Below are 14,042 nucleotides of genomic sequence, written 5' to 3' on the forward strand. Positions count from 1 at the left end.
CGGGAAACCCTGCCCTCCCCCCGCCCGGAAAAGGGGTGGAAAAAAATAAAAAACCACAGTAAAATAAAATAAAATAAAAAATAATTAAAAAAAAAATAGGTGTTATTTCTGCTCGTCCTCCCGCCGCCTCCCCTCAGCCCACCGCTTCGCCGCCGTTGAGGGCCTGCGGGGCCGGGAGAGGCGGCGGGCAGCAACCGGGCGGCGCCGCCGGCGGGGCCGGCGAAGCGCTGAGGGCCGGGGCGGGGGGGGTAAAGCAGCCATGGCGGAAAGGGAGAGGGCAGGCAGCAGGCACCGCGGGAGGGCAGGGAGGAGGCCCGGACGCTGACAGGGGGCTGTCGGGCGCATCGCTCTCCTGAGGCTCGGCGGCCAGAGCGGCCCTCATCGGCCAGCGGCCCTCAGAGAGTGTCCCTCAACGGCCATTCCTCAGTGGGTGTCCCTCAATGACCATCCCTCAGCGAGGGTCCCTCTATTAGTGTTCCTCAGTGAGTATCCCTCAGTGAGGATCCCCTCAGTGACGGTCCCTCAGTGACTGTCCCCTTAATAAGGGTCCCCGTGGGGGTCCCTCAGTGACTGTCCCTCAGTGAGGGTCTCTCAATGAGTGCCCATCAGTATCTGTCCCCTCAAGTGAGATTCCGTCAGTGAATATCCCTCAGTGAGTGTCCCTTAGTGACAATCCCTCAGGGAGGACCCTTCAGTGACTGTCCCCCAGCCAGGGTCCCCATACGAGGTGGGCTCCGCTGTAAGACCCTGCTACCGGGTGACAGGGAGACATGGGGAAGGCGGGAGAGTGTGATGGTGTCTGTCCCCAAGGTGGTTTCACAGACCTCTGCTTCCAGTCACAGGCTCGTGGTGCGGCACCCGGAGCGCGGAGATGCTGAAGCGCAGGAGAAGGTGTCGGACTCGGTCATGGAGCCCGGCTGGGAAGCGGGACGATCACCTCTGCGGAGAGGGGGTTATGTGAGGGGCTTCTCCTGCTTCGGACTTGTTGCTGCAAGGGGAGGGTGCTCTTCAGGGACTGCTCAGTCTTTGTACAGCTAATTTATGTATTACAACTTCCTTCTGTCTGTAAAGAGCCTAAAGCTTTTTGGTTTACATCTTTGTCAAGACAGCTGAGATTAAGGCACAATCCAATTTGCTGCTGCCTTTCATCCTGTACAGTTACATATTTTGATGCAACGCGAGTATAAAAGCGTAACTCCTGAAAATGGGGCAGTTGTACAACCACCAGGCACCGCTTAACACCGACCGGGCTCCCTTCCATGTCATCTCCTAGCGCCACACCAGGAGGATTAGCACAGAGCAAACAAAACCTGCTCCGCTGCCGCGCAGCTGATCAACAGAGGGGTTTGACGCACTTTAATCCTCCACTTTGCACCTTTGGTACGCTCCCATCTCCTCCGGGCTGGCAGGGCTCGCTGGTGGAGGGGCCCCTGAGAATCACGGCAAAGTTGCTTGGCGAGTCGCCTCGTTAATCGCTTTTAAAACACCGCATCAGTTGCAATATCTACGGCCAGATCTGCAACATTTCCTTCTTCTGACGGCTGGGCAAAGAGTGATCTGGGATTATTGATACCGTTTTGCGTGCAGGTTTTGCCCTTGATGTTAACCTCAGATGGGCACATCTGCAGGCAGCAGCTATCCTACTCTATGTTTGCACAGCAGTTAGTGCAATCTTTGGGACCCGTGGCGCTTTATATTGCAAAAATAATAAATTGCTGACAGTTCAAGTACCAGAATAGGGTTTAGAATAACTGTATAAATAGCAGTGCCTGGGCTTTTAACGGTAACTCTGTAATAACAAAGACAATAATGGTTGTATTTATTTTTTAAAACCTAGAGAAAACCACTTGACCTTCCTGTTATTAAAGAATTCAGGTACAGATGAAGGAATCGTAAAACTGAAACAGAGCACGACCTCAATTCTTCTATTCAGTGGAAGGTGTCGTAACAAGGATCATTGTTTTACTGTTGCCATATTGCAGCACTCTCAGGCTTTCCTACATACAAAAGGATACCAAAAAGAAGCCTTAATTTTGTCGAGGGATGTAAACCTCCAAATTACTTGAAATTAAGTGTGCTTTTTCTTACAGCTGCTTGAAATAGACATTCCGCAGAGTGCCTATGGAAAACCATAACTTCTCTTTTCACAGGCTAGAGAAAACCGAGAAGGAAAGGAAAGCATAATTCAATTCCATGTAGGCCAAAGCAGAGATAAAAGCTTCCTAAAAACTGGAACCAAGATTTAATCTTGGAGAACACCACAAGTATTGGAGAAATTTAATTCACACACACACACACTTTAATATTCTACTATTTGTCCTTTTCCAGCCTCATTTTTTTTTCCCCTCTATGTTTATTGTAAATCACTAGAGGTTGACTCAGCCTTTCCTCAGGGAGCATTTATTGTAGTAACTACTACCATTATGGGGAGGGCATTTTTCCTTACTTACATTTATCCTGCAACTTTTCTAGCTGCTTTTGCCAGACTTCATCTCCGGAACTCCTCCAAAGCAGCAGAGTCACAGCTGAAACATAGAGGTACAAAACCATCAGGCTTTACGCGTCATTTGAGTTTCATCAACTGAAGGACGATCAGGACTAGCACCTCCGTACTTGAGATTCACCACAAATCAGATTTGTGCATTTAAGGAAATTTCATGGATGTGGGACCCTAAACCTACTCTTGGCTAATCTTTGCATCCAACAGCATTTGATCTAATTTAGCAACACACAGTGGTTAATAAATACCAGTCATTCCACCTCAGTATGCAGGTTTATACCCAAGATAGTACTTTTCGAAGCAGGGAAGTGTTTAAAAGAATTCCAGCATTGTGGAGCGATGTGGAGTGCCCTGGTGCTTCGCGTAAAGGCTGTTCTTTAGCCTGCAGCAACACAATTACATAGGACTGTGCAAGCATCATCTCACTGCGGCTGCTACAGCAAATGCTTCTGCAGCATTTCCAGCCCTAGACGGAAAAGAGGATTCCTTCATGTAATGATTCTGCAGAAGGAGCTTATAAATATTGGTATTTTTCCTTCCATTTACAGTTAAGCAAACAACACGAGGCAAAGCAGTCGCTGGAGAACAATTGCTAGCCTCACAGGGAGAACGTGAACTGCTTCTGTGCAGGGCAGGGAGCCTGAGGGAAGCCATGGAGAACACGCAGAAGCGCATTCGCATTTGATCTCAATTGCCTGTTTGAATTCCGTTTCTTTATTCTTTGGCAATAAAATGTTTGAAGGTAGGACAACAAATAGGTTTATGAAAAAGTAAACACATTTGTGAAGAACACTAATACTCTGTACTTTGCTTAAAAGCCACGACAATGCAGCAGAATAAAACAAGATTTCTGAATCTACCAGCTTTTAGAGCTGATCTTGGAAGACATGGACCTGTGATACGATTTCCCAGACATTCGGGACATTCCTGTCTTCTCCACCCTCTAGGAGTTTAGGATCCGATTAAAAAAATTCTCTTCAAATACCAGTCAGTGAAACGCACTATGTCGTATTTTCCATTTTAAATTTACCGAAGAAAACGCAAGATTTCTAACACCAGAGCTGGACTGCTCTAAGGATGGAAGGAAAGGGATTTATGTAGGCAGATATTACATCTTTTATTAGACCTGCTGCTGTCATGGAAGCTTAGGAATTCGGTGTCCTTGCTTAATTGGGGTTTTTCAAGTTCTGCTGCACATTTTCCATTTCAGGTTGCAAATTGTGGTAACCATTGTGCTGTAATCATAGTGTTGCTATAGAGCTACAATGATCAGGCAATGAAAGACAAAGTTTGTAGGTAGAGGATTGTCTAAAAAAAGATGTTAACTCTGCCTACAACTTCTACTGTCGACTGTGAAAAGCAGTTCCAAAGACACTAAAACCCGAGTTACAGACCTTTGCAAGATGTAATAAATTGCATTAACAGAGCATAGGGGGAATCTTTCTTTTCTTATTAACTCCTCTGAATTTTCAAGAAGTGCTGAAGCCCTTTGGAAGCTTGCGAAATCAACATTTAAGGTTGTCTGAAAACGTAATTCACAAGTAGCACCTTCACTGCTTGGTTTCAACACCTTAAGTTTAAAACTAAGGCAGCCCCTAAGGAATTTTTGTCTTTACTCGTCTAAGTCAGCTCTAAGGAGGAAAATTATTATTTAAGAAATACATTTTTTACTTTACAATTAAACAGCAACTCCAAAAGTTTCATTTTCAATTAAAATAAAAAATGAGGGATATATATGGGAAACCAAGCAGCTCCCTAGAAAGTATGTCATTTTTATATCATGTATTTCTAAAATAATACCAAGCGGGACACACTCAAAACCACAGACCTACAAAAATATCATAAAGCTTTTTTCGCTTAAAAAAAAAGGTGTTTAAAAGAAGAGCAAGTCCCATCCTCCCCGCACACTTGCCCTTTCGAATTCCTTATGGGCCACCTCTGACAGTCCCTGGGGGCGATTCCTCTTCCACTCCTGCGCTAGGAAGAGGGGCAAGTGAGACAAACTAATCTGCATTTCTAAGTGCAAATAAAACCACATCCTTTAAACTACTGCATATAAACTGAAGGGCCCAATATCAAATTAAAACAAAATAAAATAATCTTTCACTTGAGCTGGTTAACATACATACAAAGCTGTTCGTCAAACTGCTAAGTGTGTAAAGAACTTTGCCGCAGTTTTGTGAGTTAGATTCAAGTTGCGTATTTATGAACAAAGGGGGTTTTCTATAAAGAAGTATTTTTTCAAAAAAGTGTTTCCGTATACGCAGTCTCTGAAGATGTTAAGAACACAATTTAACACTGAACAGAGAACGAAAACTGTGCGTTTTCTTCTCTGAAGATATCGGCTTGTGCATTTTAAAGAAAATAAATAATTTTAGTGGTGATTTTTAATGGTAAGTTGTAATACGTAAGACCGCTTTCATGAAACCTCCTATGACAGATTAAGTAACATAGACAAGACACCGTATTAGATACCCTCTTACGGATCTTATCGTAAGCACAAACGGTTGATGGATTTTAGCGTGTACCACATCTTACAGGACGAGTGACTTTGGAAACAGTTCTGTACAAAACCCTACAGCTAATGAAGAACTTGAACTGTGACTTGGTGCCCACATCTGAAATCATGGTCAAAATTCAGCTGTCCAGCTCGACGCTTCACCACACGGGGCAAGAGGGGGGTAAGCCCAGACACTGTTCAAGCTTAGATGTCAAATGCAGACAGAACAGATTTCTGGTCCTATTTATGCCTGAAAAAGCCCATCTCCCACAAAAGCCAAACAGATCCAGGAGGGAGGTGCTTCTCTGCTTTTAATTGTTGATTAAATACAGAATGGTAAGATTACACATTCCAAGATTGCAGTTCAGATCCCTTTATCATAAGCAGGGGAAAAAAAAAAGAAAAACAGTCTCAAACCGCACACACACCACACACCCCCCCCCCAGTCCTCTAACTGAGCTCTTCTCAGGAAAATGTAGGATATAGCAAAATCCCCATTTTCTGAACAGGGCTCCAATCCCCCGCTCTCTCTTCCCAGGAAAATGTCATTAATTTGCAGGCAATTTCAGACACCTTTCTTGTTCAAGCTGCTTATGCTGTCCATCGTGAAGCAAGGATGCGTGCTTAGCAGTTAAGGTATCAAGTATGTATAGATTATACAAGCTATTAATTTCCTTTATAGAGTGTCTTAACATAAACAATTGCTCAGACTGAGCCGAGAGCAGTTGGCCACCAAACTGAAGAGAAACAAGGAGCGTGCGTGGGGGGAGGTTAAGCATTTCAGATATGCGACCATCTGTAGCATTTGCCTAGGACTGCCGATACACACTTCTACTAACAAGACAGATTGCAAGCGGAAAACTCTTTTAAAATACAGATACACAGATACTGAAATAAAGATATATTAACGTGCTGCATCTGTAGCAGGGTGTGAGGTAAGTTCCCTCGCCCTCCGTGTCAGAAATCCCAGAGAATGCGGGGGAGGAGTTGAAGAAACAAAGAAGGAACTCATGCAGAAGTAAGCGCAGTGGAGAGCACTGCTCTGAACTCCCAATCCCCAGCTCTGGCAGCTAAGATGACGTCTCAGAAGCGCCAGCTGAAAGAGGGCCTTGGTCAAGCCAGCTAGAATCGCATTTTATGTTTTACTTGAAGCTTTCTGCATCTGCACAGCTGACCGACGCCTCACTGCTTACTCCTGTTTCATCACTGGTGTTGGAACGAAAGACAGAACCTACAAGGATGCTTTTTCTCCATAGGGCACGGTGAAACACGCTGGAGAGGGACCTCCATTCTGCAACATGCCTGGGGAACGCCAGCTGAGGGAGGTGTTTCTTAGGTTGCTGTGGTCTATCCCAGGGCATTCTCCTAGAAGTAGTTATAAGATTAGAACAACACTCCTGTGGGACCTGGGTATTTAAGGGCCAGACGACAATCCCACGCAGAACCCAGCATTTCGCAGTATTTTAGAGGTTAACACACAGAGGCCTAATATAAATGTTTTATTTAAAGTAAAAAGTGTGCACAAATAAAGGTAATGATTACACAACAACGTTCAAGACCATATGCCATATGAAACAGGAAAATAATAGTGACAATATTAATTAGCAGAGCACCGATAAGAATCCAACTCGTATACAAAGAGGAGGTTACTCCACATAAGTACATGATGCTTCTGATGCAGACACTTTCTCCAAAAGACAAAGCAGACTGCACTGGACTGTCTACACCCAATGTCCCTTCTGAATATTTATGACAGTTGCTATCTGCTTAACAATGAAAAATAACTGTTAACATCATGGCACTTTGGAGAAAATTAAAGTTTAAAAATGGATTTACAGTCATTTAAGATGTTTGCCACTTAGCAACATTCTTAATGGTTAGATACGTAAATAGAAAAAGTATTTTTTCTGTGGCATTATCTATTAAAAGAAAAACAACAACTGTTGCTTTAAGCACAAAGGACAGTGTTTTACTCCATTATTCTTCTCTGATGAAAAGCAGAAATGCCCTTCCTTACCTAAAGCCATTTTACTTAATACCCCATGTGATATTAAGCCACTGTAAAGACAAGGCTTTTCTTGTTTGCTTTAAATAGCTTCCAAGTTTATTATCAATTAAGTCCCGATCTCTAAACTACTCATGCGGGTGTAGAAGTCAGACACTAGACAATTTAAACACAAGTTTAAAACTGCATGTAAGGAGTTCACTTGACATGAAAAAAAAACGTGCTTAAGTTATTAGCTGCTCTTTAAAAGGAGGCTTACACCGATATTTTACATTTGAAAATATACAACTTGAGTTTAAGGAAAACTGATTTTTAACAGTGCGAAAGTTCAAAGCTTCCCTGAAACTGAGGCCCCTCCAATCACTTCCCAGTTTTGAAAACTCATCCCAGTATTTAAGTTTCCTATTCACGTTCCAAAGAAAAATATGAACTAAATACCATACCATGACACTACTGTGTATTTGTGCAATCCCTCTCCTTGAAGCTAACATGTAAGTGAAAAAAGATGCACCAGAAAATTTGTGCTATGAATTTACAGTGTCGCCATACAAGGATTTTCAAGGAGAGACAATGGCCAGGCAGAAGTCTTATTAAAAGCTTCAGATAAGGTTTGCTAACTTGTGCTTACAGATACTTAAATCTGCTTTCAGTAACGCTTAGCATGCCTTATAGCTCTTACTTATAACACAGATTCTTTTCTTCAATGTCTCTTAATCCCTTTTCCCCAAAATAGTAAAAAAAAGTGGTACATTTGGCATTTCTTCGGCCTAAGACATTCAAAACTATTCCTTAAACATTAAGAATTATCTGTGCTGTATATTACACTGTTTACTAACATGAAATGTAAGAATCACAACCCCCAAAAGTCCTAGTTTGAACTGTTCTTTCCATTTATTCCAACTGTTTTACTAGTGACTTTGAGTCTACTACCAACATTTAAGGTTTGATTGTGATTACAAATCACCATCCGTAAGTGGAGAAGTTAAGGGAGTCATTGTGGACAGCACCTATTTTTTTTCCTAATGTGCTTTTTCCACTGGCAAAGTCAAATGCATTTCCAACAGTATGGCAATAAGATTAAAAACAAAAAAAAAAAAGGAAACAATGCCCTTATTTTGGCCATAGCTGTAATGTATGCAGTTCTGATACAGATAAGACAGCAAGTGTAAAAGCAATAAATAACAGTTTGAGGTTCTACATCCATCAATATTAGCTGCCCATTACTGCTAAATTACACTCTACAGATTTTAACTTTTTAAAGTATTAATTGAATTCCTTTTACTTAAGCTGACACTTTGTATCACGTACAACCCTCGCTGAAAGGGACAGGCTCAGAAAGGCACTCTCTGTGTATCACTGTATAATTCGTAGTGTATCACTGCGGAGCAAAGCCTGTTGATTCTAATATCGAGTTAATCATCTCCTTTTGGATAGGATCAATATACCCTACGAAAGCAGCCATCCTTGACCTATTCAGTTTAAAAATCTGCTCTCCTCGCTGTCATCTCAATCTGAAGGGCAATAACGTAGCTCTAAGTCTAAGGAGAACAGGAAAATCAGACATTTGGAGATAAAGAGATTTAAAACTACAGAAGTCGTATGGTCTTACTTTCCTTGCTGGAAAAATGGAAGTCCTTTAACGGTATTTTATTAGATCTCCTAGTGCAGTTTGCATTCTTAAAGCAATAAGAAGGTTTTCCTTTATCAGAACGCTGTATTGGCAGATTATACAGCCAGACCCCATTGTTCAGTCAGGAGCCCCAGAGACCAACTTCTATATTAAAATTTTAGTTTGGCAAGACTGTTGGAAAGTTTGACATTTCAAATCTGGCAGCCGAAGGTTCAAGCATAACAACTGTCCTGGACGACAATTAATACAAAAAGAATATTAGTAATTCACACTAGGTGGCAAGGGTAAGATGTTCAGTTACTCGTTTTATGCAAGTGCATCCAAATGAAGAGATGTTTATCCATGCAGGCACAGAGTAACACTTGGCACAGTCCAGAAATGGAGAATTCAGACACATTCCTCAGCTGACATCAAAAGAGGATTTATATATTCAAAGCCCTCAAATTCAGACTGGTCAATCTTCTTCACAATATCACTATTAAGATGAAAAAACAAGCATTAGTTCAGCAAAATTAAAAAGGTAACAATAGCAACTGATAGTTTGTCTTAAAATTTAAACCCGTACAGCAGATTGCAGTTGAGAACACCTCCCTTCTCTCTTTTGTCCCCCTCTATCCTTACAGTAGCCGCTGTTTTTTCTGTAGCCCCTAGAACGGTAACAGAACACAAACTCCCCCAGGAGCAGTGACTGGGCTGCTCCCATGCACGTATTCTCCCCACAAAGCAAGCTGCAAGGTTTGCAGTTTTAGAACTTTCCCCAAACAGTCAGTTTTGTAAAAACCTGAAAACATAGGGATGTGATAGATACTCCGTCTGCATCAGCAACTTTTCTAAACTTTACTTGTACATTATGCATTTACAAAGGGATGAAGATGTAAATTGGATCTCAGACCTAATTAAGGTGCATAGCTAACATTTAATATTCACTGTTTGTGTTTACATACTACATAAACTTTACACAAAACCCTAGAAAAATTTCTGAAATGCGAACAGCAGTGGTTCAGTCAAACTAGAAAGGCCCTTCCCTCCTCATCCCAAATCAGGGCCCCTCAGGGTAAGGAACCACAAATCCACTACCAAACCCAAACACATTATCCTGCATTTTGTCAAGGCTTTTCAGCGAGGATAATCTCACTTGACTACTAAGAATTTAAAATTCCCAAACAAGCCAAACAAAGCACCTCCTCTTGTTCTGAACACCCAAGATGAATTCAATCTACACTCAACATTCTAGAAACATCGTGGCTTAAAGTAACGCAAAAATAAACCACTTGACACAACAGGTCTTTTCCTTCACCCATTCATTTCTTGCAGATGATACCACTAAAACTTGTGAAATAACACTTACTCATCTTTCCCTGAACTAAGATCCATTGTAGCAGCTTTCCCACTGTTAGTTAATTTTTACATCATGCCAGACTACAATACTTCATGTAGACACGCTAAGTCTACCAGGAGGGTACGTAAAACAATCTTCTCCAAACTAACACGAGAAAATGTTATTTACTGCTTCGTGTATACTCTTTGTACTACAACTAGAGCTACTAAACGTTTTATAACTCCTTCATTGACTTATCAGAGATTCTTAAATGCTACATTACTTACTCATCATCTGGAGTGAGCTGCACAGGTTCATTGGTGAATTGGGAATCAAAGTTATCCAGACCAAATTCTCCAGATATATTTGGTTTAAATGGAGGCACCACTTGCTTTTGCTCCATCTAAGAATAAACGCACTTAGTGACACCAAGAATGAGTTACAACCTATTGAGTTATTTTTAAACAAGGCTGGAAGTTACTATTGGGTTTCTTTTGTATACTTTCTACAATCATTCTAATAATCTACCGTACTTATTGTGTGTAAAAGGGTTAAAAGACTCTGTATTGTCATTATGATGCATCTTAAGAGCTTAAGGTTTTTGAAGTTTTTACATCATCTCTCGTGCTCAAAGCAAGCTGTCAAGCCATCACTGTACACAAAGTAAATAAGCCAAGCCAGTGGGCATTCACATACCAGATCCCAATCAACGTTGCGAAAGAATGGATGTCCCTGAATATCCGCAAATCCTGTTTGAGGATGGCAGCCTAACCGTTCCTTTGGATCCTGTGCAAGGAAGACAATATTTCTAAATGGGTGCCATGGCCTACACATGAGTAAAATACAAACGTTACAAATCCCATGAGAAATGAAACACCAGAGTCACGAGGGACATTGAAGAACTAAGTTGGCATTATTTATTTGTGAAATTGTTTCAATTTACTGTCTGTAATAGGCATGAATATATGGAAGCCTTTAACGGAATTTTATATAAAGAACCATGCCATTTTTCTTCATTTTTATTCAGACCTGTTTAAACATACTATTATGTTTCAGAGCAAACTTGGTTAGATTACAAGTGAATTTGATTCCTCCCCCTTCCCTGAGCAGACTGTGCCAGGCAATCACACTAGGGTAGCAACTGCAGGTTACTGAGAAATGCGGTGGAAAGAAGGTTATTTTAAGAAGGCAATTCCATCCCCATGTACCTCTATGGACACACCACCATGGAGTTGTAACAGAATCGGTGTTCTTGAACAGTATTACTTTCTCAAAATAATTTAACCAACTGTTTTCTCCTGTACCTCTTTCTCCCCACTCATTTAACAAGAAATAAAGGTCAGCATGTGCTCAGACTAGTCCACTACCACGTATGCACCTTTTGACGCTCAGACTAGTTAGCCACCAGCAAACAGTGTATTCTGCCTCTGCACTTCCCTCCGTGAAGTCATCAGAAGTTGTCAAAGTGATTCGCTAACCACCTTCTCTTTAAGAATCAAAACAAATCTGCTATTTGTCCAATTCCCCAGATTAAAGAAATCACTTGAATGATTTCTGTGCCTTTCAATTTGATATTTACTCATGATCTCAGCCTGAGAATCTGGAGCTTCAGGTTTTAAGACAAGTAGCTCAAATAGGGCCCCCAGTCCCACTGAAATTCTGCTTTAGGCTCACACCTTTTCTACCCTGTTTCTGTATATGCCAGATAAACTACGTCTGCTACACATCAATTAGTCAACAGGTTTCAAAAAAAAAACCAAAAAAACCCAACAAACCACAGTTGCTCTTGAGAAGTCTTAAATAGTCCCCTTTAGCTCTTACCTTATTGAGGAAACTCTTTAGAACGCCTGCTGCTTTAACAGAAAGGGATCGAGGAATTCGGATCTGTTTTTCCAAAATTACTGCAAGAAACAAGATTTACATCAGCCTTTGCATCTTTAAAGTTAGACTAAAGGTTAAGTAGAAACAAAGGACTAAAGCGTAGGAACACTCATGGTACTCACCTTGAAAAAGATAATCTTCTGTGTTCTGATCGGGATTGTCAGAACTCCCAACAATATCAAACGGTGACCGGCCTGCCATCATTTCAAACATAAGCACACCAAGCGCCCACCAGTCTACGCTGAAGCCTGGAATTCAAATGAGGAAACACCACTGGAGATATTTTGGAGCAAAAATACCAATACTTTTGGGGCTAAAGACAGACACGTTTTGAGAAGAAAGAATCAATTCAAAAATTTAAGTATTGCCAGTCTTTCTGATTATCTGAACAGGTAACGACTGTACTAGACATTACTTGGTTCATTATGTGTGCAACAGGAGGGAATGCTGTGAGATTTGTGAAAGGGATGTCTACTCTCTAGGCCCTTTGCAACGCGTTTGTATCTAATACCATCATTGCTGACAAATATAAATCTCCAAAACTGAACACAATTCAAGACTGCAAGAGTATCATTAGTAGTATCTAAAACAGTTATAAACAATAATAAGTCTGGGAGACTCAAGCTATTCTTCATGACTGATAAGAAGAATTTAAAGTGTGGAAAGCAAGATAACTCAATTGCTTGGTGTGATGTTTTCTGCCCTTCCTTTGAAGGGTTTATTTACATTTTCGGACAAGATGCTGAATTAAGACTGATCACATGTCTAATGGAGATTTGTACTTTCCACTGATAAAAAACTTGAGTAGGAAGCAAGAGACAAGGTTAAAGTCATACGGTAGCAGTGAAAAAAATCCATTTACCATAATCCTCTCCCCGGAGAATTTCGGGTGCGATATAGTTCGGAGTCCCACAGAACGTGCTGGTTGTGTCACCAGGCCTCAGACCCTCCTTTAAGAAAAGATGGGAAGAAAATACTTTACAGTTAGCCAAAGATCCCGCACTCCCCCTCTGCTAAGAACTTCCTTTTGATTTAATTTAAGTGTCCTGAACAAACTGCTCTCATTTTTGTAAAACTACGCTTAAATGTGCATGCAAATGAATATAAAACACTACTTGCTTCAGAAAAAACAGAAGCAGGTTGCATCTAGAGTCTCAAGAGGATGGCACATACCTATTGACAACAACACCTTTTTAGGTTTTAGTTAGTAAGCTCCATCCCATCTCCAACGATAGGCAAATGGGACTGACTGAGGCACGGTGGAACAGCTTACATGACCGGGGTGTTGCAATGGACAGATACAAGGTTTTCAGAGAAGAGCATGGGATGCAGAATGGTGGGGAGAGTTAGCCAAAGAAGTTGTACAGTCTTCATCCTTGGAAGTTTTCAAGGCCAAACTGAATAAAGCCCTTAGTAACCTGTCCTCATCTTAGAGCTGCTTTGAGCAGCGGGGCGGATTAGACTTCCTGAGGCCCTTTCCAACCTGTATGACTTTATGCGTTTCAGTTGCTTGGCCAAAATTGTGACGTTTAAAATAGTTCTAATAGATCAGCATAACGGCAATTCCACAGCAAAGTCAAACCCGTGCTCCAGTGACAAAGTTTTCCTAGAGAAAACAGGAAGTGTCACAGAATCCCAATGGAAGGAAGCGTGACTGATATATTTCAACCTCTCTCTTTTTGAAATCAAGCTCTCCTGACTCTTTCAGCCTACCCCTCCCAGTCAAGTTGATACAGCAGCTTTATAGATCTAGTCTATGCGCTTCGGCGTTTCTTTTTCTTTTCTCCACTTGTAGAAGTGAAATGAGTACACAGCCTATCTGCGTTGTGTATAAATGAATACTTCAACATTTCACGTTTTTAAGTCTCTGCATCTTTTAATTTGCAAAAATTTCTTAATTGTTGATTTTACTGGTTAGCAAGAAACTAGAGCTTACCTTGCACATGCCATAATCTGTGAGTTTAATATGCCCTTCAGAATCTAGTAGCACATTATCCAGTTTTAAATCTCTGTAGATTATCCCCCGTTCATGTAAATAGTTCAATGCTAGACTGATTTCAGCAGAATAAAACCTAGTGTAGAAAGAGATATTGATTACTCAAGTAATCAAAAACCCAAACCACAATAGCATAGTCTCGGTGGTATGATACTTTTTTAAATATAATCCCCTGTATTCTGTTATTTTTCATCAGAGAAGTGGATACGCTT

The 14,042-nt window shown here is 41.2% G+C and overlaps 1 protein-coding gene across 5 annotated transcripts in view; it reads right to left on the minus strand.

The window, feature by feature from the left end:
• Positions 1-6,570: 6,570 nt before the first annotated feature.
• The window catches only part of PRKCI (protein kinase C iota), a 31,943-nt gene continuing 24,471 nt past the window's right edge, over positions 6,571-14,042 (minus strand). For all 5 annotated transcript variants that reach the window (XM_054204384.1, XM_054204380.1, XM_054204381.1 and 2 more), the window contains 7 exons: positions 13,771-13,906; positions 12,697-12,784; positions 11,957-12,082; positions 11,775-11,854; positions 10,650-10,739; positions 10,241-10,356; positions 6,571-9,110 (listed from right to left, as the gene is read on the minus strand). In XM_054204384.1, coding sequence (XP_054060359.1) covers positions 9,023-9,110; positions 10,241-10,356; positions 10,650-10,739; positions 11,775-11,854; positions 11,957-12,082; positions 12,697-12,784; positions 13,771-13,906 — 724 coding nt within the window. In that variant the 3' untranslated portion in view covers positions 6,571-9,022. The remainder of the gene's footprint in view (positions 9,111-10,240; positions 10,357-10,649; positions 10,740-11,774; positions 11,855-11,956; positions 12,083-12,696; positions 12,785-13,770; positions 13,907-14,042) is intronic.

The sequence above is a fragment of the Rissa tridactyla genome, chromosome 6 (assembly GCF_028500815.1).
Source record: "Rissa tridactyla isolate bRisTri1 chromosome 6, bRisTri1.patW.cur.20221130, whole genome shotgun sequence".
NCBI classification, from domain to species: domain Eukaryota; kingdom Metazoa; phylum Chordata; class Aves; order Charadriiformes; family Laridae; genus Rissa; species Rissa tridactyla.